This window comes from Nicotiana sylvestris, chromosome 11 (genome assembly GCF_000393655.2).
Source record: "Nicotiana sylvestris chromosome 11, ASM39365v2, whole genome shotgun sequence".
Classification (NCBI taxonomy): domain Eukaryota; kingdom Viridiplantae; phylum Streptophyta; class Magnoliopsida; order Solanales; family Solanaceae; genus Nicotiana; species Nicotiana sylvestris.
In genome coordinates, this window is record NC_091067.1 from 22,632,714 (window position 1) to 22,659,309 (window position 26,596).

Here is a 26,596-nt window from a genome sequence, read left to right on the forward strand (position 1 = left end):
CATTAATTAAGATTTGGTAAGAGTTGGACCGATTGGACTACTCAACCCATTTTAACCCACCCAAAAAATCAGCTCAACATATCTATTTGACACTTCTACTAGTAATATTTTAATAAATATTACTATATTTTGAACCCATCTTTAATATAATAAATTTGATATGAAGACTTTAAAAATTTGTACCATTAAAGTTAAATTTTAAATCCGCCTCATATCACGAGGAATCTACACATGGGTCTAAGCCAAATGGATAGATTAAGACTAAACATATCGACAATGAATTATTTGTTCGAATATGAGTGACATATTTATACCACTCGTGTAGGTTCTGTGAATGATCACATGCAATGCACGTGAATCTTGTTCCTTCCTAATTGCAATTTGATAATAACTTAAGATATTTGGTACTTAATTCGAAGGAGACAATATTGTCGAGTTCATTTCTTGCAACCCTAGTAATGTCATCTTTCTTGTGTTGTAAGTGATGCAGCCATTACAAAAAATTATTTTATTTTATGGGACCAAACATAAAGGAAACAAGAATTTTCCCTTGCCCATTGGGAACATATGTCTCCTCATTTTATTATTCCTATATTCTACTTTTTCGTATTTAGTTACAATATTAAGACACATCCTTGGTCCGAGTTTAATTAAATAATTAACTTAACATATCCCACATTGTTTTATTAACCCAAAGTTATGAATGAGTAAAATAATAGCTAAATGCATGCATGTAAACAGAATTGAAAAGGACTATTGTATTCTTTATCATTATCATCTAGTTTTATTTTTCGATTGTCTTAGGTTTTTGTTGTTTTGGATAAAATCGTTTGGATTAACAAGGGGGAATATTACGAAGGGGTATAATGAGATAGTTGAGATCCTTAATTACGTTGGAGGCGAATTCAAAAAGTAAATTTAATATGTTCTGAATTTAAAGTTATTAGCAGGACTTTACAAGAAATGGCTGAACACTATAAAAAAAATAGGTAGAAAACCAATTTAAGTTGGTTGTATTTTTAAGTTTGTTCAATTCACACAGGTAGGGTGATTGAGGTGCGTGCTTCGCAAGTTTTTTAGTTTCTTTACACAACAAAACAAAGGTATGATAGTACTTACTCAACTGCGGTGATGTATGTGGCACTTCTACATTCTATAATCTATAATATGTTCATTCATACCAATATACCTGCTAAAAAACCAATAAATTTTCAACCCTCACATAGTCATCAAACCTTCAACGCCAAATTCTCTGCCGGAGATTGATTGAAAAGGTGTATTTTTTAAATTATGAAAATTTAATATTTATTGAAATTTTAATAGCTTTTACATATTATTAGTGTGTTACAGTCTAAAATACTTAATTCAAATGAACCTATAGTCTAAGAACTAAATCCACTATAACTGTTTGCCTTTAATCAGCGATTTTGAGTTTGAATACGAATTAATTACAAAAATTAGTACAATGGAATTGCAAATATCAAAGACATGCAAAATGCAGTGAATGTTACAATCAACAAACACGTACGAGTTAATAGTTCAAACTTCAAAGCATGTCTCGAGAGAGGAACACAAATTTGCACGAAATGGGAAACACCCTTTTATTTGGCTTTGACATAAATCCGTGACTTTATATTTTGCTGTGTAAAATACACTTTGCCTTAGTATATTTTTGTATGTTACTCAGAAATCTAGGGTTTTGGCTGGTATTGGAGTTTAACTGCCTTTGCTTTGACGCTCCCACAAGGCGTGTTTCATCAACGCTGTTGTTTCACAAGAAAAAGCATATTATAAAGTGTTTTTCTGTTTTGTTTTTTCTTTTGGGTACTATGAATTTAGTTTTCAGTTACCCATAAGATCTTGTTGATTATAAAGCAGTGTTGGGTTTTCTTTTCTTTTTACAACTAGTAATACTAGGATTGCGGTAGCTAGAAGAGGTTTCGAATTTAAACTATAAATATATATTTAAAAAATTGTATTAAAAAAAAGTGTTTCCCCGTTAATTAAGCTATATGCAGGGCGAGTTTGATTATATAGTTGAACTCACTATTTTTTCTTTTTGAATCAATAACTAAGAAATCTCGGAATTTGTTATCTCATATAAATGTAGTATAAAAATAGCGCTATAGTAGTAAAATAAACACCCCAAGATTGCTAATTTCAAAATTAAAAAAAAATATATCAAACATGGAATTGTTACGAAACAATAAAAGAAGAAGAATATTGCATAGAAAAGTAGGGAGAGAGAATTCTTATTGATTTTTGATCAATTACAATAGAATAGAACCCCTCTATTTATAGGAAAAATTTGACTTAGCCACCAAGTAACAAAACCTAAAATCTCTCTAGAATATAGACATTCACCTTAAATAGAATTCTATTTATAACACTCCCCCTTGAATGTCTATTCAACAAATAATGTGCCTCGTTAAAACCTTAACTAAAATAAAACCCAGTGGGAAAAAAAATTTAGAGAAGGAAAAAGAGTACACATATCTAACAATACGCCTTTTGGTTGCCTTGTTAAAAACCTTGCAAGGAAAACTCATTGAGACAAAACCTTGTAAGGGAAAAAGAGTATAACGCGTATTAACTCCCCCTGATGAGAGCATCAATTCACATCCTTGAGCCTTCACATTCCAATCTTGTGCACTATCTTCAAGAGATCGTCGATAGAGATTTGATAAATAAATCAGTCATATTAACTTGAATGAATATTTTGCACCTTGAAATCATCATTCGTGATAGATATATAATGTCTTCATAAATATAGTGGAATAACTCTTCAATATCTCCATAAAGGTATTCTCGCTACCACATTATCATGCTTATATTATAGTTATAGCAAGATACATTTGTGCATAAATTGCATTGAGGATGTGGTACTTCAAGATCAAGAATTGTATATGCTTTAAGCAATTTAAATCCTTTAGGGATTATCATATAAATATAGTCAAATAAGCCATATAAATAGACTTTAGATGCATATCAAATTTTTATGCCATGCCTAGACATATATGATAAATAAAGGTGATTGCACACACCATTGGCTTTATACTTTCAAGTTTTTGAACTACATGTATTTCATATATATGAAACCAATTCTATTTGAATTGTTTCTTCAGACTTAAGATCCTCATATATATTTAGTGTTATCATAGATGTTGTCGACGAACATTTTATATCGGTTCCAACCTCCTTATTTTTCATAAAGACATAACATAAAAATCTCTTCATTCATATTTTCAGGTACCTGAATCTCTCCTGAGATTTTATGAAGTTTTATGTCATGTGATCTTCTAGATCACCTGCCTCCTTTATTATGATCATTTGCTCATCTTCTTTATCAAGAAGTTTATTTGAAACCGATTTGTCTATATGCTTTAAGCGTACCATAGACTTTGTCCTTCTAGGACTTAATATGAGCATTTGCAATGAGAATATAGTTACTTTCTTTGGGTCAGCAAATGCGCCTGGCATGCTTTGCAATATATTGTAAATGAATTATCTTTTTATGAACTTCAAGTTCATATTATCTTATTCGAGGATCTAAATGTACAAATGATAATTTATTCCACTACAAGAAAAGTGCTAATTACATGGAGATTTTACCTGGGGATTTTATTCGCAGATAATACCTGCAAATTTTCATGGGGAATATTGAAATTCCTAAATTTAAAATATTTTACCTGCGAAAAATAATTTCCTAGGATAATCTGTAGGTAACTTTGGCGCCATTATGCGCCAAAATATTTCCTAGAAAATTACCTGGGGAAATTAATTGGCATTTTGTAAGAAAATTCGCAGGTAAACAAATAAAGAAAATAAAAAAATCCTATGTTAATCTGTAGGAAAATCCCCAGGTAACTTTACATACGAATTTAGTTGGGGATATTTTCTTGGGGATTTACCTAGGAATTTACTTATTTGGGGAATTACCTGGAAATATTGTTGCTGCGAATTTTAGCTGGGGATATGTTCTTGGGAATTTACTTGGGGATTCTTTAAGCTGTGGAATTATCTGGGAATGTTGTTGTTGTAGATTTAGTTAGGGATATTTTCTTGAGGATTTACCTAGGGATTTTTTTACTTGGAAAACTACCTAGAGATTATTACTATAATTTTTGCTAGAAATTATTCTTGATAATATAGCTTGGGATTTACCTAAAAATTTTATTTCCTAAAAAATTAACTAGAGATTATTTGTGCAATTTTAGGCAGGCTTTTTTTAAGAATTTACTTGAGTATTTCATGATACGATTTTGATTGAGGATTATTTCTTAGGATTTAGATAGAAATTTTATTGTTGTCGTTTTAGTTGGATATGTAATACTTGAGAGTTTATCTAAATATTTTATAACAATATATTTAAGTTTGAAATTCTTAAAATACTTTTAAAAATATTATTTATAATTTTAAGATGTTATTTTTTAATTTAAATAATATTGTTTCAAAGTTACAAAAATTTGATGTGTAACTAAATGGTTGAAAAGTATTTAAGTTTAATTTCTAAGCATAGGAAAATTATGTTACATTTATAAAAATAAACTAATTTTTATTAACTTTCTATCTTATGTATCTTATTTTTTCACATTTATTTAATAAGATAAAATTTAACTATAGTATATATAAAATAATATAGTTTGAGATTGTCAATATTAAAATTTAATATTGAGTGATCTTATGATTCTACTTTCTAACATCGTCACTTTGATTAAATCCCACCATTACTAAAATAAGTTAATCCTGCATACTTTATTAGGATTAACGAAATAAATTTTACTAATTATCATGTCCAATGTGTTTAAGTAATGTTAACTAATTTCTTTATATAAAAAAGAAATTAATATGTTATTCAAAAATTTAAATAAGAATATATTAAAATTAAAAGTAATATAAACGTAATTTGCTATTACTTGGAAAAGAGTGTTTCATTTGATTTATGAATCCTTTATTAATATATCCTTTTACAAAACAAATAATAATAATAATAATAACAACAACAACAACAACAACAACAACAACAATAACAATAACAATAATAATATTAGGAGGTAAGCATTATAAGTAGAGAGTACTGCATTGGGAAGTTGATAGTTCCCACATCGGTCAATAGTTGTAAATATTTTCACTTTATAAGCTGAGCTTGTTGGAACGCATGCACTGGTTATGGGCTTTGCTAGCTGTAAGTTTGTCTTGTGGTTTAATATAATAAACTTCTCAAGTAAAGAATTTAAGAAATAATAAAACTGAAATATGTCAGGGGTGGGTTACTACATATAGAAAAATTAGTGATTAGTGATAATTAGTAATAATACTAATAATAGTAATTGGCAATGAGTAAAAATAACATCGTTGGTGCAATATAGTATCTTAACCGTGGGTGGGGGAGGCCATATATAGACAAAAAATAATAGATGTGGGAGAGCTGACTTAAAGAAAATATAACTACTTACATTTTTATCTAAGAATGTCGACATATATTTTTATGGGGATTTATTTGCAGTTATTTTCCTATCAAAATCCGCAAGAAAACTCCCGACTTTCATTAAATTTTTACCAAAATTTTCACGCGAATGTTAAGAATTTCATACAAAAAAAGCCGCAAGTAATTTATATGGGAATTTAAAATCCCAAGTAATTTACATGCGTATTTTAAATCTCCGTAAATTACCTGAGAATTTTTAAAATTCGCAGGTAACAATTACCTACGAAGATTTTTTCTTTGGAATTTTTTTGGATGTAATACGTGATTTTCTTGTAGTGTTCTCAACTGTTTATCATATCTCCCCCTCATATTAGAAAAACTAACTTGTTTTTCTCAACTTTGAAAACCCATCTTTGTGCGTTTTGATATTAATCAAAATATACCCCGCACGTCAGTAATAATTGCGAGCACGTGATTTTTGTTTACGCGACAATCACTCCAAAAGAAATCAAAAATAATAATAAATGATTTTGCTGTACAACTTTGGAATTTACGTGGCATTTTTGGTAGTTATTTGTGGTCTTGTCTGTGATTATTTAGTCTTATCAAACAAAAACACAAAAATATATGTCGTGTGTAAGTTTAAGATATCGTTTCTACTATTAGGAATTAATCAAACCATAATTTGGTTTTAAGGAAAAATCACAAAAAATATGTTGTCATTAATTGATTTTATTTAAATGGTTAATATGTGTGATAATTGTTGTTTAAGTAGTAATCAATATTTGTATAAGTTTTATTTTTTGATTCTACAACTTAGTTAGGAATTTTGTTTAAATTAGAAATTAAAAGAAGGAAAAGAAAAGAGTTTAAATTGGAGAAAATCCGGATTTGGGCTCAAATTTGAGACCAAAATTAGGCCCAAATCATTTCATGGCCCAGTCCGTTTCCCTGATCTCTATAGCCTCACCAAACGACGTCGTTTAAGGACTATCAGATCTGGACCGTTGATCAAACATATCTAACGGTCCAGTTCAACTCCCATTTTAAACCAAGCGACACCGTAAAAGGATACTCAATCGAAGCCGTCCATCTTGTCCAATCCGACGGCTCCCAAGCCTTCCCCAGATACCCGACCTACTGAAACCCGGTTTGATCCGTTCCCAGCATGAGACCAAACGACGTCGTTCCCCCCAGTGGAATGATCAAGGTCGTTGATCATAGGTGATCCAACAGCCAATATCAAACCATTCACTCCGTATATAAGCTTACCTCCTTCACCCCGCACCCCCCGAGCCAGACCCCCCCTCCTCAATGTTCCTCTGTCTCTCTCATTTCAGAGACGGACCTGGGTTTAGAACCCTAGCCGCCTTAGCCCCCTTCCGTTTGAAACCCGGTGGCATCAACGCCGTCGGCCACCAGACTAACACCCTAGGACCACTCAATCACCCTGAATCCAAATCCACCAACCGTTTAGTTCGAATCAATCCCTAGGTTCTCGAATCTTCATTTGAAGATTCGATCAAAACCTCGATCTACACCGACCTACCCCAGATTCTCACTAGACACTCCCCTGACCTCCCTCGTGACCAAACCAGGCTTGGTTTGGTCCGAATCCAACCAGGAGAACCTGAATCCCAAATCTGCCCTAGAAACCCTAGAAGTCCTGAGTCCGATTTTTGTCCGTTTGAGCCAAAAGATTAGGGTCTAATGGACCTTAATCGAAGTGTTCTCAGTGAGAACACTTCGATTAAAGTCCGTTCAACCCCAAGAAAGGTCGATTCAAATCCGAGATAGGGCCTTCTGATTTTTCAAGCCTTTAAGGTATTTTCGTTTTCCTTTTCCTTGTCAGTCCATTTTGTTGTTTTGTTAAATGTCTGTTCATATGTCCAAATGTTTAGTTGATTTGTTTTGAATTTTTGTGTCGACTGTTTTTATTCTGTCCTCGCCCGGACCTCTCATTTGATCGAATCTCGTTTGCTATTCATTGATGAGTGTATGTGTTTGACAGTGTAATCAATTGAAATGATACTCGATCGATTAATTGGTTCCCAGGGTCATTTCTGGTTTTGACAGTGCAATCTGAAACCCCTGTTCAATACTATTCGACTCTGATCATTAGTTATTAATTGTATGTGTTGTAATTCGCGTAGTCGATTCAATATATGTCGTCAATTAGTTTCAGCTTTGAATGGTAATAATTTGATTCATGTTTTCTGCTAAAGCTTTGTTTGAATCCAATTAAGAATTGAGTATAGCTACTTATAGTTTGTGTATTTGAATCAGAAACATTTAAGGATTGAGTTGTAGCTGCAGTTCAGGGTTAAGTCTGAATTGATGGCATGTGCACTTGTGGACAACATGTGCATTAAAGCCTTTAAGAGATTAAAATTAACTTGACAGCATGTGCTGTCAGGGCATATTCAGGCTGCCCATACCTTTGTTTTAGTTTAATAAAATGGAAACTACTTTGAATATTTTAAAGATATGGGCTGTCAGGGGGAATCTGATGGGGAAGGGCTTTCTTTATGGCTGTGAGTGGAAAACAGGAAGGGGGATGGGGAGTTTGAATTGTTTAACAGGCTGGTAGATGGTCTGATGCTAGGCTATAAATAGAGGAGAGTTTCCATTAGTTAAGGGGGAGCTAAAAAAGACTAAGGATAGGGGATTGAATCAGACAGAGATAAAAAAAAGAGATAGGGGGAACAAATAGAAAAACAGAGAGATTTGAAGGAAGAACATATACACACAGACACAAAAACAGTTCTGAATTAGAAAGGAGAGGATTCAGAAATCAGGGAGGGAGATAGGAAAAGGAATTTCTGCTGTTTGATTGAAACTAAAAACCTTGCCTTTCCTCACCATTTTCTGTTTGGAAATCAGCATTAATCTGCCATTTGTTCTGTCAAGCTTAGGGTCCTTCCTTGAGTGTTTGAAAAATCAGAAAATTGTTTCCTTTATTGTGTCAGGATTCACCTATTTCTGTCTGTTTGAATGACATTGGTATCCCCTAGTCCTAACCGAGTCTGCTGAGTGTGATTGTTTGGTTACCGGGTATTGTTTCATTGGTTTGTTTCTGGTTTGTCCATCGGGATTTGATTCTGCCATTCTTATACTACTGCTTTGCTGCTGCCACTGGTGTTGTATTGGTTATTTAGCCATTACGACAATTTAAGCGACCGTGCTAGAACCACGGGATTCGAGGGTGCCTAACACCTTCCCTCGGGTCAACAGAATTCCTTACTTAGAATTTCTGGTTCGCAGACTTCATTTGGAAAGTCGAAAATTTCCTCGATTTGGGATTCAAGATAAACCGGTGACTTGGGACACCAAAAGCCAAACCTTTCCCAAGTGGCGACTCTGAATTAAATAAATAATCCCATTTCGAATATTGTCACTTAAATTGGAAAAACTCCCTCGCGCATTTAACCCTTCGGGGCGGGCGCGCAAAAAGGAGGTGTGACAGCTCTGGCGACTCTGCTGGGGATTAGTAACCCAGAACCACTGGTTTAGGGTTCAAGAATTCGAGCTTAGAATAATTGTTATATTTTGCTTTACTATCTGATCTTTATTACATGTTTCGGCATAACGTGCTAAATGTTGTCTTTTACCGCTTTGATATTATCTGAACTGTATATAAACTGTGCCGAAACCCTTCTCTCTTCACCTCCGGGGATGTGCTTACTGGTTGAGACTCCCTATTCTGTTAGTGTCAATACCCTGAAATAAAAAAGAGGCTCGGACAAGTTACGAAGCCGGATGGCCTTTTGGTTCCCGGTAAGTTGCCCACTCCTCGACTCGAGTTGTCCGCTCGGGTACACAGTCTAGAACATATACCTAGGTTATAAACCTAGTATAACAAAACCTCATGCCGGATCCCTAGTAGGAACGTTTATTTGCATCATGTTGCATTTGACATAGGGGACTCAACACAGGGGTTGGGTCCGTCTAGGACAGGCAACCTGAAATGAAAAGACCATCCTGCTGCATCCCGTTTGTTTTTGCGCATTTATTTGCTTCAGTTCTGAATGCTGACCGGTTTCTAAAAAAAAACTTTTAAAAAAAAATGCAGCGTAGGGAGACAATTACTTATTTTTGGAAAAATAAAACCAATATCCAAGTAGTGTCAAAACCTTGCCGGAATTTTCTTAAAAAAGAAAAAAAAGGAAAAAATGAAAACAAAGTTTGTATTTTAGTTTGATTTATTAAAAAAAACATATATAAAAAAAAATTCCTTTTGACCACTTTCAAAATCCAAAAAAAATATATATATTTATTTAAAAGTAAAAAAAGGGAAAATTCAAAATTCAAAAAAAAATGTTGTTTCTTTTGTAGTATCTCTTTTATAAATTCAGACTAATAGTCCAAATACTTCCTTAAAAAGATTTTTTTTAGTCTTTATCTCTTTTCAAAAAAAAAAATATATAAAAATCCAGAAAAATATTTTTCCTTTTCTTTAAAAGATTGTATTCAGAAGGGATTTTACTCTACACTTGATCAAGCCCGAACTACGCCGGTTTGATTCTCATAATGTGTGAGATACGTAGGCAACCCTCATCGGGTCCAACCTCCCCTTTCTTCAGAAATGGCCAAAACGTCAGAATTTTTATTTATGAGTCAGGTGATGCTGTTTTGTCAAGAATAGTCGAATGTTCCCGAAAGGGACGCCGGAAGGCTGGCTTTGCTTAAACAGCCATTTTTGGTCATTTTTTAAAATTTTGACCAAATTGCCCAATGGCCTTAGGATCCTCGTCCTCGAGGCTCTGCGAGGCCATGTTCCCAATGTCGGGTCACCATTCTGAAAAAGAGTCATAAATAAATCAAGTGATGTTGTCTTTGTCAAAAAATAGCCAAATGTTCCCGAAAGGGACGACGGAAGGCTGACTTTGCATAAACGGCCATTTTCGATCATCTTTTAGAGTTTTGATCGGTTGACCCTCACAGCCTTAAAATCTTCATCTCCGAAGTGCTGAAAGGCCGTGTTCGAAAATTGGATCTTTCTTTCTAAAATATAGTCAAATCATTTTTGAGTCAAATCATTTTTGCTTAAATCACCTTAATAAATGTGCAGGATGAGCACAATGCAAAGTGAACACATGTTTCTTTATTTTTGCACTTGTTGGTTTTGAACTACGTAATGATCTGATTCACGCGGCATCGTGATACGTAGGCAATACTCATCGTATCCGGTCACATTTTTAACTGCAAACATTGAAAACAGTAATAAAAAAAAAAGAAAAAAAATAATAAAAATAAAAATAAAAATAATAAAAATAAAAATAAAATAAAATAAATAAATAATAAAAAGTGATAAATGAAGAGAAGCCTAAAGAGAAGCCGAAATTACGCATGTCTTCGTTGCAAACATGTAGAAATTCACTTAACTGTATAGATGCACCACGCCCCAACGTGAGATTACCTATCTGTTATTTGTTTCGAACTAACCATTTGTTTGCTGCCGAGTCTTCCAGGTTTTTAGAAAGGTGGTTGGTTTGGTGGAAGTCTGGCCTCACATTCATACTTCACGAGGTCAAAAGGGAGTGTTCAGTTACCCGTTGTTAAGACAAGAGGGAGTATTCACACTTACTTCACAAGATCGAAGGGGAGTATAGCGATGTCTTTGGAAATTCCTTTGTCGACAATTCCTGTCTCTGAGGAGAGTTTAATCTCGGCCGTCCCGACTTCCGAGTCAGCAACTGCTGAGGAAAACAGAATCCTGAGGCTCCGCATGATAGAGATGTTGGATGACTGGAATAATGGAAAGGAGCCACCGAGTGTAATCCCTAGGTTCCCTGAGTTGTTCTACAGAACAAGTGGGACTTCCAATATCCCCATAAGCTATCCAACTACCCCATTCGGGTACCCGGCCATTTCAGCCCACTCCGCGGGATCACCCTCTAAGTCTTGCCCTTGGATGTTGATGACGGATGTAGCTACAAGCATATTCACCGCGCCGCCCTGTCCAATCACGGCACAACCCACTACACACAGGCACAATTTTGACTCTTCCTCATTCACCTTTCAAGCACCATCCTTCTCACTGGAACCAACTCGGTTCACCACCAGCACTCATCCTCAACAAACTCAATACGAGTTTGCACCTGGACAGGATCAAAACCCCAAAGCTGCTGAACAAGATGAAATGGCGAAAAGGATGAGGAGCCTTGAGCAAAGTTTGAAAAACATGCAAGGTTTAAACGGGCAGAAGAATGTCTCCTATACCGATCTATGCATGTTCCCTCACATGCACTTACCCGTGGGTTTCAAAACCCCAAAGTTTGAGAAGTATGACGGGCACGGCGACCCCATTGCTCATCTCTAAAAGTATTGCAACCAACTGCGGGGAGCTGGAGGCAAAGAAGAATTGTTGATGGCATACTTCGGGGAAAGTCTAGTAGGAATCGCCTCAGAGTGGTATATGGACCAGGACATATCTCGATGGCATATATGGGATGATCTTGCCAGAGATTTCGTAGGGCAGTTTCAATATAATATTGACATCGCACCGGATAGAAATGCCTTGTCAAACTTGAAGAAGAAACCCTCGGAAAGTTTCAGAGAATACGCCATCAAATGGCGCGAGCAAGCGTCAAGGGTAAAACCTCCCATGGACGAGATAGAAATGGTCACTACTTTCCTCCAGGCTCAAGAGTCCGACTATTTCCAAAACATGATGTCAGCCATGGGAAAGCCTTTCGTAGAAGCGATTAAGATTGGGGAGATGGTGGAGAATGGTCTGAAAACGGGTAGAATTTTGAGTCAGACAGCCATAAGGGCAACCTCCCAAGCCATCCAAAGCGGGACCGGAGGAATGGCAAGAGGGAAGAAAAAGGAAGAGACATCCATGACGGCATCAGAGGCAGGAGAATATCATAATCCCAGGCTTTGTTCTTCGGAAGAACCCCGCAACATTATTTCCCCCACCAAAATTTGACTTATGCTCCTCAGCCCTACATGGTCATGAGCACCCAGCCTTACGTCCAGCGGCCGCGGCCAGCCAATCTGGGCCAAGCTCCACATCCCAGAAATCAGCCTCCTCACCAAAACCACTACAATCCTCGACCTTCCCAGAATAATTTACGTCCTCGGGAACCACCCAGGAGACACAACTATACACCAATCGGTGAACCCTACTCCACCCTATTCCCTAAGCTTGTCCAGATGAATTTGTTGCAGCCCATACTACCAAACGGGCAAAACTCGGGATCACCATCATATCAGCGGGGTGTCAGGTGTGCATACCATTCAGGGGTAGAAGGGCACGACACCAACAACTGTTGGACATTGAAACAAGCTGTAGATAATCTGTTAGAGCAAGGGAAGATTGTGTTGAAAGACGAGGATGTCCCAAATGTGACCAATAATCCGCTGCCCGCCCACAACAACGGGCCGATAATTGGGATAATTTGTGAAGACAAGAAATTTGATCCGACGCTTAAGGCCATAATTGCTATTGCTAATACAGAAAAGAAGCCCAAGGCAACCCCGGAGCAAGAAAAGGGAAAAATTGATGTATCCAAGCAGGCCTATATGGTATGGGGGACGATCAAACCACCTCGGCTGAATGAGCCAGTGGTTGTTGGACGCATACCACAAAAGCCAAAATACAGTAAAGAGGAAGATGATAAGGTGTTCCCGCTCGAAGAAAGTGAGGGAATATGTGAGGCGATGAGGAAAAAGCTATGCGAAACACACATGGTCCAGCCAGGAGAGGGCACTAGCACCGCTGAGGTATCGTACATGGGACCAAGCGTCAAGATTCAAAACTGGAAAGCTACGCCATTCCTGATCAAACGGAAGTCCTAATGGACCTGTCCTGCCACTTTCTCTGCACCACGAGCTACCCCAGGGTGTAACTCAGATGTTTTCTTTAGTTTCCTGTTTTAATTTCCTGAATGTCAACCCTTTTTTTTATCTTCCCAAAATTCCAAGAAATGAAATCATGTTTCATCGCTCACTTTCTTTTTCAGAGATCTGCTATATTTTCTTTTTTTAGTTCTCTTCAATTCTGATGATGCAGCTTTAAATAACATGACATGCTTGCGGACTTCATGCCCAGATCCCGAGAACTCCGTCAGACTTCAAATAATGAGTCAAAATTTGAAATATAAAGAATTTGAGAAAATAGGGACAACTAAAGAAAGTTGGTTCATGGTTTGGAAAATGTCCGTCACTAAAGCGGAGTTTGAGGACAGGAAATGGGTTTAGACCCGTACGGAATGTTAACCTTAATGACTGCGGTTTGTCACGAGCAATTGTACCGACAAATAAGGGTCCATACGTCATTGGAAAATATTCCCAAGAGGAGCATTTGTATCTGGCCGACGTCGGAAGAAATGACGCCGACCCCGCTTGGAAAGCAGATGCAGTACTACGTCTAAATCGCTCCGGCGATGTCTTTGCACAGTTTGAGATGATGAAGGCTTTCATTCTCGCTACGCAAACACTATCAACCCTTTGCAAACCCATTTGAGCCGGTTACTCTTCTTAATTACCCTCTTTGGAACCTGAAAATATTATTGAAAATAAAATAAAAGAAAAAGAGAAATTGAATTGAAAAAGACAAATAGAAAAAAACAAAAGGGAAGAAGAAGAAAGAATTAGAAAAATAAGAAAATATATATACAAAAAAAAAGAGATCCAAAGGAAGAGATACAATGAAAATGAGAAAAGGAAAAGGAAGTGAAAAACAAAGTAAAGCAGAAAAACAAAAAGAAAATCCAAAAACAAAAGTGGCTTGAACTACGTCTGACTTGATTCCGAAAGGATACGTAGGCAACCTCTCCCTGGGGTTCAGTCACACCAAAATAAAATCCAAGAAGTCCCCCAAAAGTGAAACTGGGGCAGAAGTTATAATGGTTCGGCAATGATCCCGCCCAAAAGGTTCCAAAGTTGTAGTTCAATCCCAATTCTTTTCACCCCAAACCTTGTCCAAGTCCTTCTGATCAATCGGCAAAGACAGGAAACTGGAAAACATCATTGTTGGAATCTAATAGAAATCAAATTGAGAAGAATAAAGTGAGAGAGTCTTATCGGTGAAAACCTTCGGGCACCGTAAGGCGACGGTAAGCAGAGAAAATCAAAATGAGAAGTCTTGTTAGTGAACACCCACACGGGCACTATAAGGAGATGACAAGAAACAAAATGAAAATGCCAGCTCGTGAAAACCCACAAAGGGCGCCCATGATCGAAAATAAGATCCTCACGGCCATCGGCATCAACAAAGTCCTGGCAAGGTTCCTCGGTATTCAAGACAAAGTGGTGATGAATTTTTGAGAGTCGGAGGTTTACACAGATCAGGCATCCAATCCAAAAGGCATGTCATGTTCATTGAAGTCCGCATGTACTCCAGATAAGTCCTTCTCTCCTTTGTCCGAAAGGGATACTTCTAGTTTTAAACTCATTCTCCATTCAATTATTTGTTTTTCTTTGAATCCCTTTTGGTCTAACACTGTTCCAAAACCAAGACAAAGAAAGGATGGCAAGGCTGATTTACAGGGCTTTCGTTTGATACACGCTAATGTGCAAAAGGCACCCAGCCTCAGCAGGGGCATCAAGACGACCTCGACTGGCCATGGCAGCCTATAAAGGCAATTGAAGTTGAAAGGGTTGAGTTTCACATGGTTAATCGCCTCAGCGAAGTTGAAGAAACCAAGGTACCCCCAAATGCTCTAAAATTGAATTTGGAAGAAAGAAGACAGAAAAGAAAGGCCTACAAAGGTAAAATAAAGTTGGAAAGGTTAAGTCTCACGCGATTAGCCACTGCAGTTTAGGTTTGAGGATCAAAAATCCCTGACACAAAAAAAAAATCCCCACAGGGTCTCCCTTTGCACAAATCCCCACAGGGTCTCCATTTGCACAAATCTCCACAGGGTCTCCCTTTGTAAAAATCCCCACAGAGTCTCCCCTTGTGCAATCCCCCAAAGAGTCTGCCCCAGCAAATCCCCAACGAGTCTGCCTTGTACAAATCCCCAACGAGTCTGCCTTGTACAAATCCCCACATAATCTCCCCAATAAAAATCCCCACTGAGCTGGCCTCGTAAAGAATCCCCAAGCATAATGGGATGAAAGAACCAAAGCCTTACACGGGCAAATCATCGCAAAATCCAGAAATGCGAGTCTGATCATTTTAAAAGGGGTCGCCTGTGAATCCAATCAATGGCAGAGTTTCTCAACAGGAATTAGGTCGAGACAAAGCAATTGGAACGATCAAGGCCACCGTACCAACCACCGTTTTCAAACTGACAATTTTTCTTTGTTTAGAGAATTGAGACAGGTGCGATCCAAAGCAACCATGCAAGAAGCAGGTATAGCCCGAAAAAAGTGAAATGCGCGAGCATTGAACCAGCTTTGCAGTGGGAGAACAACCAAAAGTAAGTTTTCCCAGAATTCTTTCATGCATTTTGATAAATAAAAAGAAATAAAAAAAGAGACAAGAAAGAAAAATGAAAATCCCCAAAAGAAAAACAAATCATGGTAGCATAGGACCTCATTCCTCAACTACCCCGGCATAACCCATGGACCTTTTCCGGCATAACCCAATGAATCTCCCCGACATAACCCGAGGACTCTTACCTTTTCCGGCATAACCCGATGAATCTTCCCGGCATAAACCGTAGACCTTTCCCGGCATAACCCGTGGATCTTTTCCGGCATAACCCGATGAATCTCCCCGGCATAACCCGAGGACTCTTGCCTTTTCCGGCATAACCCGATGAATCTTCCCGGCATAACCCGTAGACCTTTCCCGGCATAACCCGTGGACCTTTTCCGGCATAACCCGATGAATCTCCCGGGCATAACCCGAGGACTCTTACCTTTTTCGGTATAACCCGATGAATCTTCCCGGCATAACCCGTGGACCTTTTCCGGCATAACCCGATGAATTTTCCCGACATAACCCGGACAGTTTCCAGCATAACCTGGCAATCCTCCCAATTTAGGGCTCCAATCCCTAAGTTGAGCAAGTTTTTCCATTTAGTCAGCATTAGGGCTCCAACCCTGAACTGAGCATTTTTCTGTTAGCCAGCATTAGGGCTCCAACCCTGAACTGAGCATTTTACATTTAGCCAGCATTAGGGCTCCAACCCTGAACTGAGCATTTTTCTGTTAGCCAGCATTAGGGCTCCAACCCTGAACTGAGCATTTTTTCTGTTAGCCAGCATTAGGGCTTCAACCCTGAACTGAGCATTTTCCATTTAGCCAGTATTAGGGCTCCAACCCTGAACTGAGCATTTTTCATTTAGCCAACATTAGGGCCCCAACCCTGAACTGAGCATTTTTCTGTTAGCCAGCATTAGGGCTCCAACCCTGAACTGAGCATTTTCCATTTAGCCAGCATTAGGGCCCCAACCCTGAACTGAGCATTTTTCTGTTAGCCAGCATTAGGGCTCCAACCCTGAACTAAGCATTTTCCATTTAGCCAGCATTAGGGCTCCAACCCTGAACTGAGCATTTTCCAGCATTAGGGCTCCAACCTTGAACTGAGCATTTTTTCTGTTAGCCAGCATTAGGGCTCCAACCCTGAACTGAGCATTTTTCTGTTAGCCAGCATGAGGGCTCCGACCCTGAACTGAGCATTTTTCTGTTAGCCAGCATTAGGGCTCCACCCATGAACTGAGCGTTTATTTTCTGTCAGCCGACATCAGGGCTCCAATCCCCGAGTTGAGCACTTTTCCATTCAGCTAGCATCAGGGTTCCAATCCCTGAACTGAGCATTTTTACCTTATGGAGACATTAGGACTCCAATCCCTGAGTTGCGTTTTGTAGACTAAAGTTTTCCAATCCCCCCATCAATTCTGTAAGTTGTTATGGCAATTAATTCACGAAATTTTCCTAGTGAAACTGGGGCAGAAAAATTTCATTCGTTTGTTTTGTTTGTCTCAGCAGGTCTGACCTCGAGGCGCATGGATCGAGACGACCTACGGGATGAGTCTCAATCCAGAATAAAGAAAAGAAGAAAAGGACAAAAAGAAGATGTTCCGAGATATTGGAACAAACAAAGGGCGAATCACTCCAAAATTTGATTAAGGTCCCGAACTCCGCCAATCCCGTCTCACTCAATATCGCAGAAATAAACAGGCGCCTACAACTTGCAAGCATCAAGATTCGGATCGAAGTCTACAAGAAGAATCAGCTAAGACCCAAGATCAAGTTGCAAAAGAATTATAGATAGGAATCTTGTAACTAGCGGTTGACAGGCATAAATAGTTAGTTCAGTTTCAATTTCCTTTGGTTGTAATAAGGGAGTCAGTAAAGCAGCAGTGGCAACAGCAACAGCAGTAACAGCAAGCATCGCAATCCCATGGTAGTCCCAGCTACCAAAGTTTCCCGAACTACATTGACCTGATTCCTGTTTAGCCCAGGATATGTAGGAAATCTTCGAAGCAAAGATTCAGTCAAATCTTTCAAAAATGCGTTTCACACGGAGTATTCCAATAGGCAAAAATCGCTCATATCCGCTCACTTTATCTTTGCACGAAAACTCTTCGTGTTTTCGGACAAAGAGGGGCAGCTGTGAGTACGTGATTTTTGTTTACGCGACAATCACTCCAAAAGAAATCAAAAATAATAACAAATGGTTTTGCTGTACAACTTTGGAATTTACGTGGCATTTTGGTAGTTATTTGTGGTCTTGTCTGTGATTATTTAGTCTTATCAAACAAAAACACAAAAATATATGTCGTGTGTAAGTTTAAGATATCGTTTTTACTATTAGGAATTAATCAAACCATAATTTGGTTTTAAGGAAAAATCACAAAAAATATGTTGTCATTAATTGATTTTATTTAAATGGTTAATATGTGTGATAATTGTTGTTTAAGTAGTAATCAATATTTGTATAAGTTTTATTTTTTGATTTTACAACTTAGTTAGGAATTTTGTTTAAATTAGAAATTAAAAGAAGGAAAAGAAAAGAGTTTAAATTGGAGAAAATCCGGATTTGGGCTCAAATTTGAGACCAAAATTAGGCCCAAATCATTTCATGGCCCAGTCCGTTTCCCTGATCTCTATAGCCTCACCAAAGGACATCGTTTAAGGACTATCAGATCTGGACCGTTGATCAAACATATCTAACGGTCCAGTTCAACTCCCATTTTAAACCAAACGACGCCGTATAAGGATACTCAATCGAAGCCGTCCATCTTGTCCAATCCGATGGCTCCCAAGCCTTCCCCAGATACCCGACCCACTGAAACCCGGTTTGATCCGTTCCCAGCATGAGACCAAACGACGTCGTTCCCCCCAGTGGAATGATCAAGGCCGTTGATCATTGGTGATCCAACGGCCAATATCAAACCATTCACTCCGTATATAAGCTTACCTCCTTCACCCCGCACCCCCGAGCCAGACCCCCCTCCTCACTATTCCTTCGTCTCTCTCATTTCAAAGACGGACATGGGTTTAGAACCCTAGCCGCCTTAGCCCTCTTCCGTTTGAAACCCGGCGGCATCAACGCCGTCGGCTACCAGACTAACACCCTAGGACCACTCAATCACCCTGAATCCAAATCCACCAACCGTTTAGTTCGAATCAATCCCTAGGTTCTCGAATCTTCATTTGAAGATTCGAGCAAAACCGCGATCTACACCGACCTACCCCAGATTCACACTAGACACTCCCCTGACCTCCCTCGTGACCCAACCAGGCTTGGTTTGGTCCGAATCCAACCAGGAGAACCTGAATCCCAAATCTGCCCTAAGAACCCTAGAAGTCCTGAGTCCGATTTTTGTCCGTTTGAGTTAGAAGATTAGGGTCTAATGGACCTTAATCGGAGTGTTCTCAGTGAGAACACTTCGATTAAAGTCCGTTCAACCCCAAGGAAGGTCGATTCAAATCCGAGATAGGGCCTTCTGATTTTTCAAGCCTTTAAGGTATTTTCGTTTTCCTTTTCCTTGTCAGTCCATTTTGTTGTTTTGTTAAATGTATGTTCATATGTCCAAATGTTTAGGTGATTTGTTTTGAATTTTTGTGTCGACTGTTCTGTCCTCGCCTGGACCTCTCATTTGATCGAATCTCTTTTGCTATTCATTGATGAGTGTATGTGTTTGACAGTGTAATCAATTGAAATGATACTCGATCGATTAATTGGTTCCCAGGGTCATTTCTGGTTTTGACAGTGCAATTTGAAACACCTGTTCAATACTGTTCGACTCTGATCATTAGTTATTAGTTGTATGTGTTGTAATTCGCGTAGTCGATTCAATATATGTCGTCAATTAGTTTCAGCTTTGAATGGTAATAATTTGATTCATGTTTTCTGCTGAAGCTTTGTTTGAATCCAATTAAGAATTGAGTATAGCTACTTATACTTTGTGTATTTGAATCAGAAACATTTAAGGATTGGGTTGTAGCTGCAGTTCGGGGTTAAGTCTGAATTGATGGCATGTGCACTTGTGGACAGCATGTGCATTAAAGCCTTTAAGAGATTAAAATTAACTTGACAGCATGTGCTGTCAGGGCATATTCAGGCTGCCCATACCTTTGTTTTAGTTTAATAAAATGGAAACTACTTTGAATATTTTAAAGATATGGGTTGTCAGGGGGAATCTGATGGGGAAGGGCTTTCTTTATGGCTGTGAGTGGAAAACAGGAAGGGGGATGGGGAGTTTGAATTGTTTAACAGGCTGGTAGATGGTCTAATGCTAGGCTATAAATAGAGGAGAGTTTCCATTAGTTAAGGGGGAGCTAAAAAAGACTAAGAGGATAGGGGATTTAATCAGACAGAGATAGAAAGAGAGATAGGGGGAACAAATAGAAAAACAGAGAGATTTGAAGGAAGAACATATACACACAGACACAGAAACAGTTCTGAATTAGAAAGGAGAGGATTCAGAAATTAGGGAGGGAGATAGGAAAAGGAATTTCTGCTGTTTGATTGAAACTAAAAACCTTGCCTTTCCTCACCATTTTTTGTTTGGAAATCAGCATTAATCTGCCATTTGTTCTGTCAAGCTTAGGGTCCTTCCTTGAGTGTTTGAAAAATCAGAAAATTATTTCCTTTATTGTGTGAGGATTCACCTATTTCTGTTTGTCTGAATGACATTGGTATCCCCTAGTCCTAACCGAGTCTGCTGAGTGTGATTGTTTGGTTACCGGGTATTGTTTCACTGGTTTGTTTCTGGTTTGTCCATCGGGGTTTGATTCTGCCATTCTTGTACTACTGCTTTGCTGCTGCCACTGCTGTTGTATTGGTTATTGGTTTTGCTAGTCCTGCTGCACTGCTGCTTTGCTGACTTCTTTTCTCTTCAATTGTAAACGTTTCCAGGTACACACTTCTGAAACTATGGTTTGATGTAAGCTTGAACTGGAAGTTGAGTTGAAATAAACAAAGAAATGAAACATCCACATGTTTTTTTACAATGTCTGTGTTTAAGATATAGCAATAGGATAAAAATGATTCAATTAGTTCATATTTGTTTGGGCTCAGTCTAATCGTATTCGTTTTGTGTAAATTGAGGCATATTCGAACCAATGTGGACTGTTAAGTAGTATGTTGTTATATTGATAGACGTATACCATATATTTAGCAATTTAGTTTAACTTAGCTGACACAGGCGATATAACGCATAATCTAATAGGTGTCAGTATGTACCCTGTCGGACCTTTGGATTGTTTAAGTTTGCTATGGCCCGGTTCAGTTCGCTTTTAAGAAATATGTATCTCACATAAATTTTCGTATTGTGTTAGTTAATACCAATTGTTTAGCAATATATGTCAATTCTCTTGTTTGAATTCCCTGTTTCAATGTAGGTCTAATAGTGTAGATTAATGATTAATAGTCTCGACTCACCATTTAAATGAAGCGGCTAGCAATTTTAGGGAATCGGTAGGCTTTACAGGTTTGGGAGTACAAATCAACGCTATAGGGTTAAGAGCTTTAATCTAAAAGGCGTGAATCTAGCAAGACGGTTTAACGTTTAGATCTAATAAACTTTCGGATAAGCACTAAGAATTAAGGTTAATGTTATTTTGAGTAGTCGAAAATAATTGTTGGTCTATTCACATAATTATGCGGAGTCAACCTGGTTATAGGATAACTAATCTTCTTTGAATATATTATTTTGTCGATTTTTGTATTCACTTATAATTTCAAATTTTAAGTAATATTCTTTTCTGTTAACATTCGTCTTAATCTAGTATGTAAAATGATGTGCTTGTAGCATGTAACTAAATAAGATCTTCCTTTTGCTCTCTTTTATTTTTAGAAACAAAAATTAATGGAAATGTAGTCACTTTAGGATACCCCTAAAATAAATGAGATGAGCCTCGCTAAATAAAATGCACAAACCGCGGGGCCCTCATAAATGTACATATTAAATACTTAGAATCCGGGATGGGTCATTTAGCAAATTTCATGACCCTCCCCAAAAAAAATAACGTGATAGTCTCTTTAGGCGCATTTCAATAATGTTACTTTCTTAAATTCGGGTGCGCATTTATGTGACCCAACTTCAAATCTCAACGGAGTCGAAATGTGTTAACAATTATGGGTGCATTGATTGTGACGTGGTTCGAGATGCATTTTCACGGCGTTGCAAGTCTATAAATAATAATAAAGCGGTTTTAAACTCAATAAAAGCATATAAGTCACAACATGTATTTAAATCAGATATTTAGCCATTACGACAATTTAAGCGACCGTGCTAGAACCACGGGATTCGAGGGTGCCTAACACCTTCCCTCGGGTCAACAGAATTCCTTACTTAGAATTTTTGGTTCGCAGACTTCATTTGAAAAGTCGAAAATTTCCTCGATTTGGGATTCAAGATAAACCGGTGACTTGGGACACCAAAAGCCAAACTTTTCCCAAGTGGCGACTCTGAATTAAATAAATAATCCCATTTCGAATATTGTCACTTAAATTGAAAAAACTCCCTCGCGTATTTAATCCTTTGGGGCGGGCGCGCAAAAAGGAGGTGTGACAATAGTAAGATGGAATTATTTGGTTCCCGACCCTGAACCACTTATGAGAGGAGAATGTAATATACTTTCGTATATAACCTATATCAAACTGATATAGATAACTTTGTTCTCATAAGCAATAGTTTAGCTATTAAGTGGAGGCACTCAATAAATTATTTTGCTAAACCAACTGTCATATAAACCAACTTATCAAGATGAACTTCACGAATAAAAAATCTAGAAATTATGCTCAAAATTAAGTTATTGAGCAAGCAGGTTAATAATAATTACACATATAATCATCTCATAAAGCATCTTATGTGATATACATGGTAGGTGAATGATCCCATACTCACCTTTGATATTTCCGGCGTTCACGAGAATGAAAAACAAATTAGGCCTAACTTATTGATCTCCATATAGACCATTAGCTCATTATTTCATTACGAGGTAGGCCATAATGAGTAAAATTGAGTCTTTAACTTCTCATCAGAAAAAGGTAAAAATAGAGTACCAAGCTTTAATTCGAGGCAACTCCCTTCCCATAAAGGTGAATACATCAAGTTGAGCATGCACAACTGAATTAAGCTCTATGCAACATTGTGAAAAAACAGTTATACTACTATCTAGTTATTTTTAAATTAAGTACTTAAGGATAAATGTAAAGAAAATTTGTACTATCATTGTAAATGACTTAAATCTGAAAGAAATTTAACTTACATGTACCGACAATGTAATGTTTTTTACACTAATAGTGTTATTCAATCTGTTATAGCATATTGCATGTTTTTCTTCTTCCACAACAAAAAATTCAATGTAACTCTACGAGTAGAATTTGGGGAGGTCGTGTATTATATGTAGAACTTATCCTACCTTATTTTCGATATTCCATTGACCCAAGATTTCACGTTATTGACGTATCTAATTATAATATTTACATATATTAATTTTTTTTGACAATCTGATGGTAGTGGAGTATATTTTTTTGAGCAAAGGATTTACTTCACATGCGGAGGGAGAGTGATACCTATGCGTTCACACGAATCCAGTAGCTTTTTGCTTAGATATTATATTTGTATAGAAAATTTATTAAATATGTATAAGTACTTAATTGTGAACCCAGTAATTAACGAGCTATGGATTCAATTGCAAATTCAAAACCCGTAAACTTTAAATCCTGCCTCCGCCTCTGATTTATCGGAAATAACTTTTTTACTTTTTCAAAGTAGGATAAAATTTGTGTTCACACTATTCTTTTCATTCTTTACTATAGAATTACAATGAGTTTGTTGTAGTAGTATAAATTTGTATACACTATAAAATTATTTTTAGCTCAACCTCAAAATAGGAAAGCATGCATTTTCTTTCTTTTATGAAATTATATACCATGACAAAAAGAATAATAAAATTGTTTCCAATAAAAGGGGGAAGTCAGGGGTGGCATGCATGCACGCGCATTGAATGCGTGTACGATTATGCAACATATTTAATACTAATAAAGGACTTATTGTCTGCTCAAAAAAGGATTCTTAGTGTGACCATTTGGGTCGGCTAAAAGTATAACAATGATAGAGACACACTTAAGAAACTGTTGTCCCTTCTTCACTTCTTTGTCTCACCCCCTCCATCTCTCCATGTCCCCCCTCTGTTTTGTTGGTAGGTGGGGTGGGTGTGGGGGGTAGGAGAGCACATATAGTTATAGTTTATATACACATATATATAGCAACTGTTTATTTCATTTCACAACATATATAGTTGGATACTACAAGACTAATTTTCTTCTCATATATTGAACAATTTGTGTATTGTGTCAAGAAACTGATTTTTTTTTTTTTTTGATAATATGATGGAACTTCAATTGGGGCTTACTTTATGTAGCAATTCAGCAAAAGGGTGTAATTTTGATGACATAAAAATTGAATCTTTGAGTGGAGATTTCAAGTTGAACAACATCAAGAAATGTAGCTCAAGTCAAGTTTTTGATGTTGTAGATGAAAATGTTCAAGTTCTTCAAACTTTGCCTTTGCTTGTTTGGGACAAAGCTAATGACCACAATGAAAGGTATTTTTAAAAATTTTATTAGCATTTTCTCTACTTTTAGTCCATAGCAATTCTAAGCTCCCGTTTGGCTATATATTTTAGCTTTATTTTTTCAATTTTTTTAAAAAATATATTGTTTGTTTATGGAATGTGAAAAAATTTCAGAATTTTTTAAGTTACTGGGACTTTTCGTCAAATAAAATGCATATTCAAATAAACCTTTTACTTCCAAAAATTATTCTTCAACAAAACTTAAAAAAATAGTTTTTCAAGTTTCAATTAAATTTATGTCCAAACGCTAGCTAATTTTGTATTTGAGACTGAGACATAATTATAACCAGCATTTTTTATATATACAAAGCAGGTATACCGTACAAAATGTTAAAATTTCAATATCTGTAAAATTTTGATAATGTTTAAAGTGTTAGGCATTCAACCCTAAGAATTTTAAGTTGAACTCATCAAATTTAGTTCTGAATCCGACTATTAATTAATGATTTCAAGGAATTATTGACATTGTTTCAATTAATTGAACAGAAAAGATGGGGATGAAGAAGGGGTGGTGGGGTGGCCACCAGTTAATTCTTTGAGGAAGAAGCTCTGCCACCAGAACCGCCGTGCCGGCGGTGCAATGAATTATGTCACGGTGGAGAACGGTGGTGGAGGCGGCGGCGGCAGTGGTGGTGGTGGGAGAGGATCAAATTCTAGGTACGTGAAAGTGAAAATGGAAGGAGTTGGAATAGCAAGAAAGATTGACTTGAGTCTTTTTCATTCTTATGGGACACTCACTGACACCTTAATTGCCATGTTTGGAAAAAGTGAGTTTAATTTTAATTTCCAAATTTGGATTTCTTTTATTTCTATTTTATTGGGGAAAATTTTGCTAAATTAATTGATTTTATACAGGTAAAGAAAATGGTGATGCTTATGAACTTACTTATCAAGATAAAGAAGGTGATTGGCTTCTTGCTGGTGATGTACCTTGGAGGTATTTATTAAATTTAATTACTTTCTTCTTTTTTTATTGATTATTTTCTTTTTAATTTTGTTTATTCTTTTTTTAATTAAATGCTAATTTGGAAACTTTTTATTTTGTAGAACTTTTGTAGGGTCAGTGCAGAGGCTAAAATTGGTTAGAGATGAAGATTATTGACAAATGGAGCTACCTAATGGAATATCTTAATTTTCTTTTCTATATTTCTTTAATCTTTTATGTTCTCTATTTTACCTTTTGATGTCCAGAAAGATGTATTTCAAATAGAGTTTTTGACTATTTTGTGTAAAAAAATTTGAAGAATTAGCTTATGACGTACTCTTAAGTTCAACAAAATGAAAAGAAAAAAAAAAGAAAAAAAGAAAGAAAAAGATATAGTCTATGATAAAAATGCTAGACAGTTTTCCCCCTAATTTTTTGCAGATATTCACTTGTTTTATTTTAGTATAATAAATTGAACATAAGACATTCACTTGTTTTTGGTTAATCAGCTTTGATCAATCTGTTATGAACTTAGCTAGTTTTAGTAGAAGTAATAATGTGAAGGCAATTTTTATTTTCTTAACGAAAATTGGTTACCTACCTTTTCTGCATTAATATAAACATAAGAAAGAAAAAAATTTAAGTTCAAATGATTTCACTAAAGTCGCAAGAAAGATAGAAAAATCGTATTTGAGAGTCTCCTTTTTCTTTTCTTTTTTTAATCAATGATTTAAAAGATATTGTGGAAAAGATAAGAGATCGACCGAACATTTCTATATAAATGTCATTTTGTGTTCTCAATTCAAAGTATAAATGAGAACGATACCTTTTAGTTTGCGGCCAAAACTATTCATTCGAAGCTATAAAAGTGTATAATTTTTTTTATATATATAATATATAAAATGTATAAATACATCAACAACATATACAAAATATTTATTTTTTTAGTTATTATCTTAAGAGCGACAGCACGGTGTTATTTTCCCTAAGTATAATCACCAAAAATGATTGCTATGGGAATTATCATACTGATGGGCCGGCTGTCTAAAACTATGAGCTAAGCTTCCCAATTGATCCAGTGGAATGAGGAGCGAAATTCATTGAGCAAAATTCATTTATAGTCCATCGACCCAAATATATATCACCCGATAGCCCAAAATTATAATATATATTTTATAGTCCAAAATTAATCCACAACATCTGCGAGCTGAGGAGAGATTGGGAGTTGAGTTCATCAGTTATTCTAG

General features: G+C 36.7%; 1 protein-coding gene across 1 annotated transcript; it reads left to right on the top strand.

Annotated features, from left to right (window-relative positions):
- The first annotated feature begins 24,069 nt into the window (after window positions 1-24,069).
- Window positions 24,070-25,678, top strand: LOC104218613 (auxin-responsive protein IAA29-like). Its single transcript, XM_009769148.2, has 4 exons — window positions 24,070-24,394; window positions 24,911-25,191; window positions 25,280-25,361; window positions 25,472-25,678. Exons 1-4 carry the CDS (start codon window positions 24,177-24,179, stop codon window positions 25,524-25,526), a joined length of 636 nt encoding a protein of 211 aa, XP_009767450.1. The 5' UTR covers window positions 24,070-24,176; the 3' UTR covers window positions 25,527-25,678.
- Window positions 25,679-26,596: the final 918 nt, after the last annotated feature.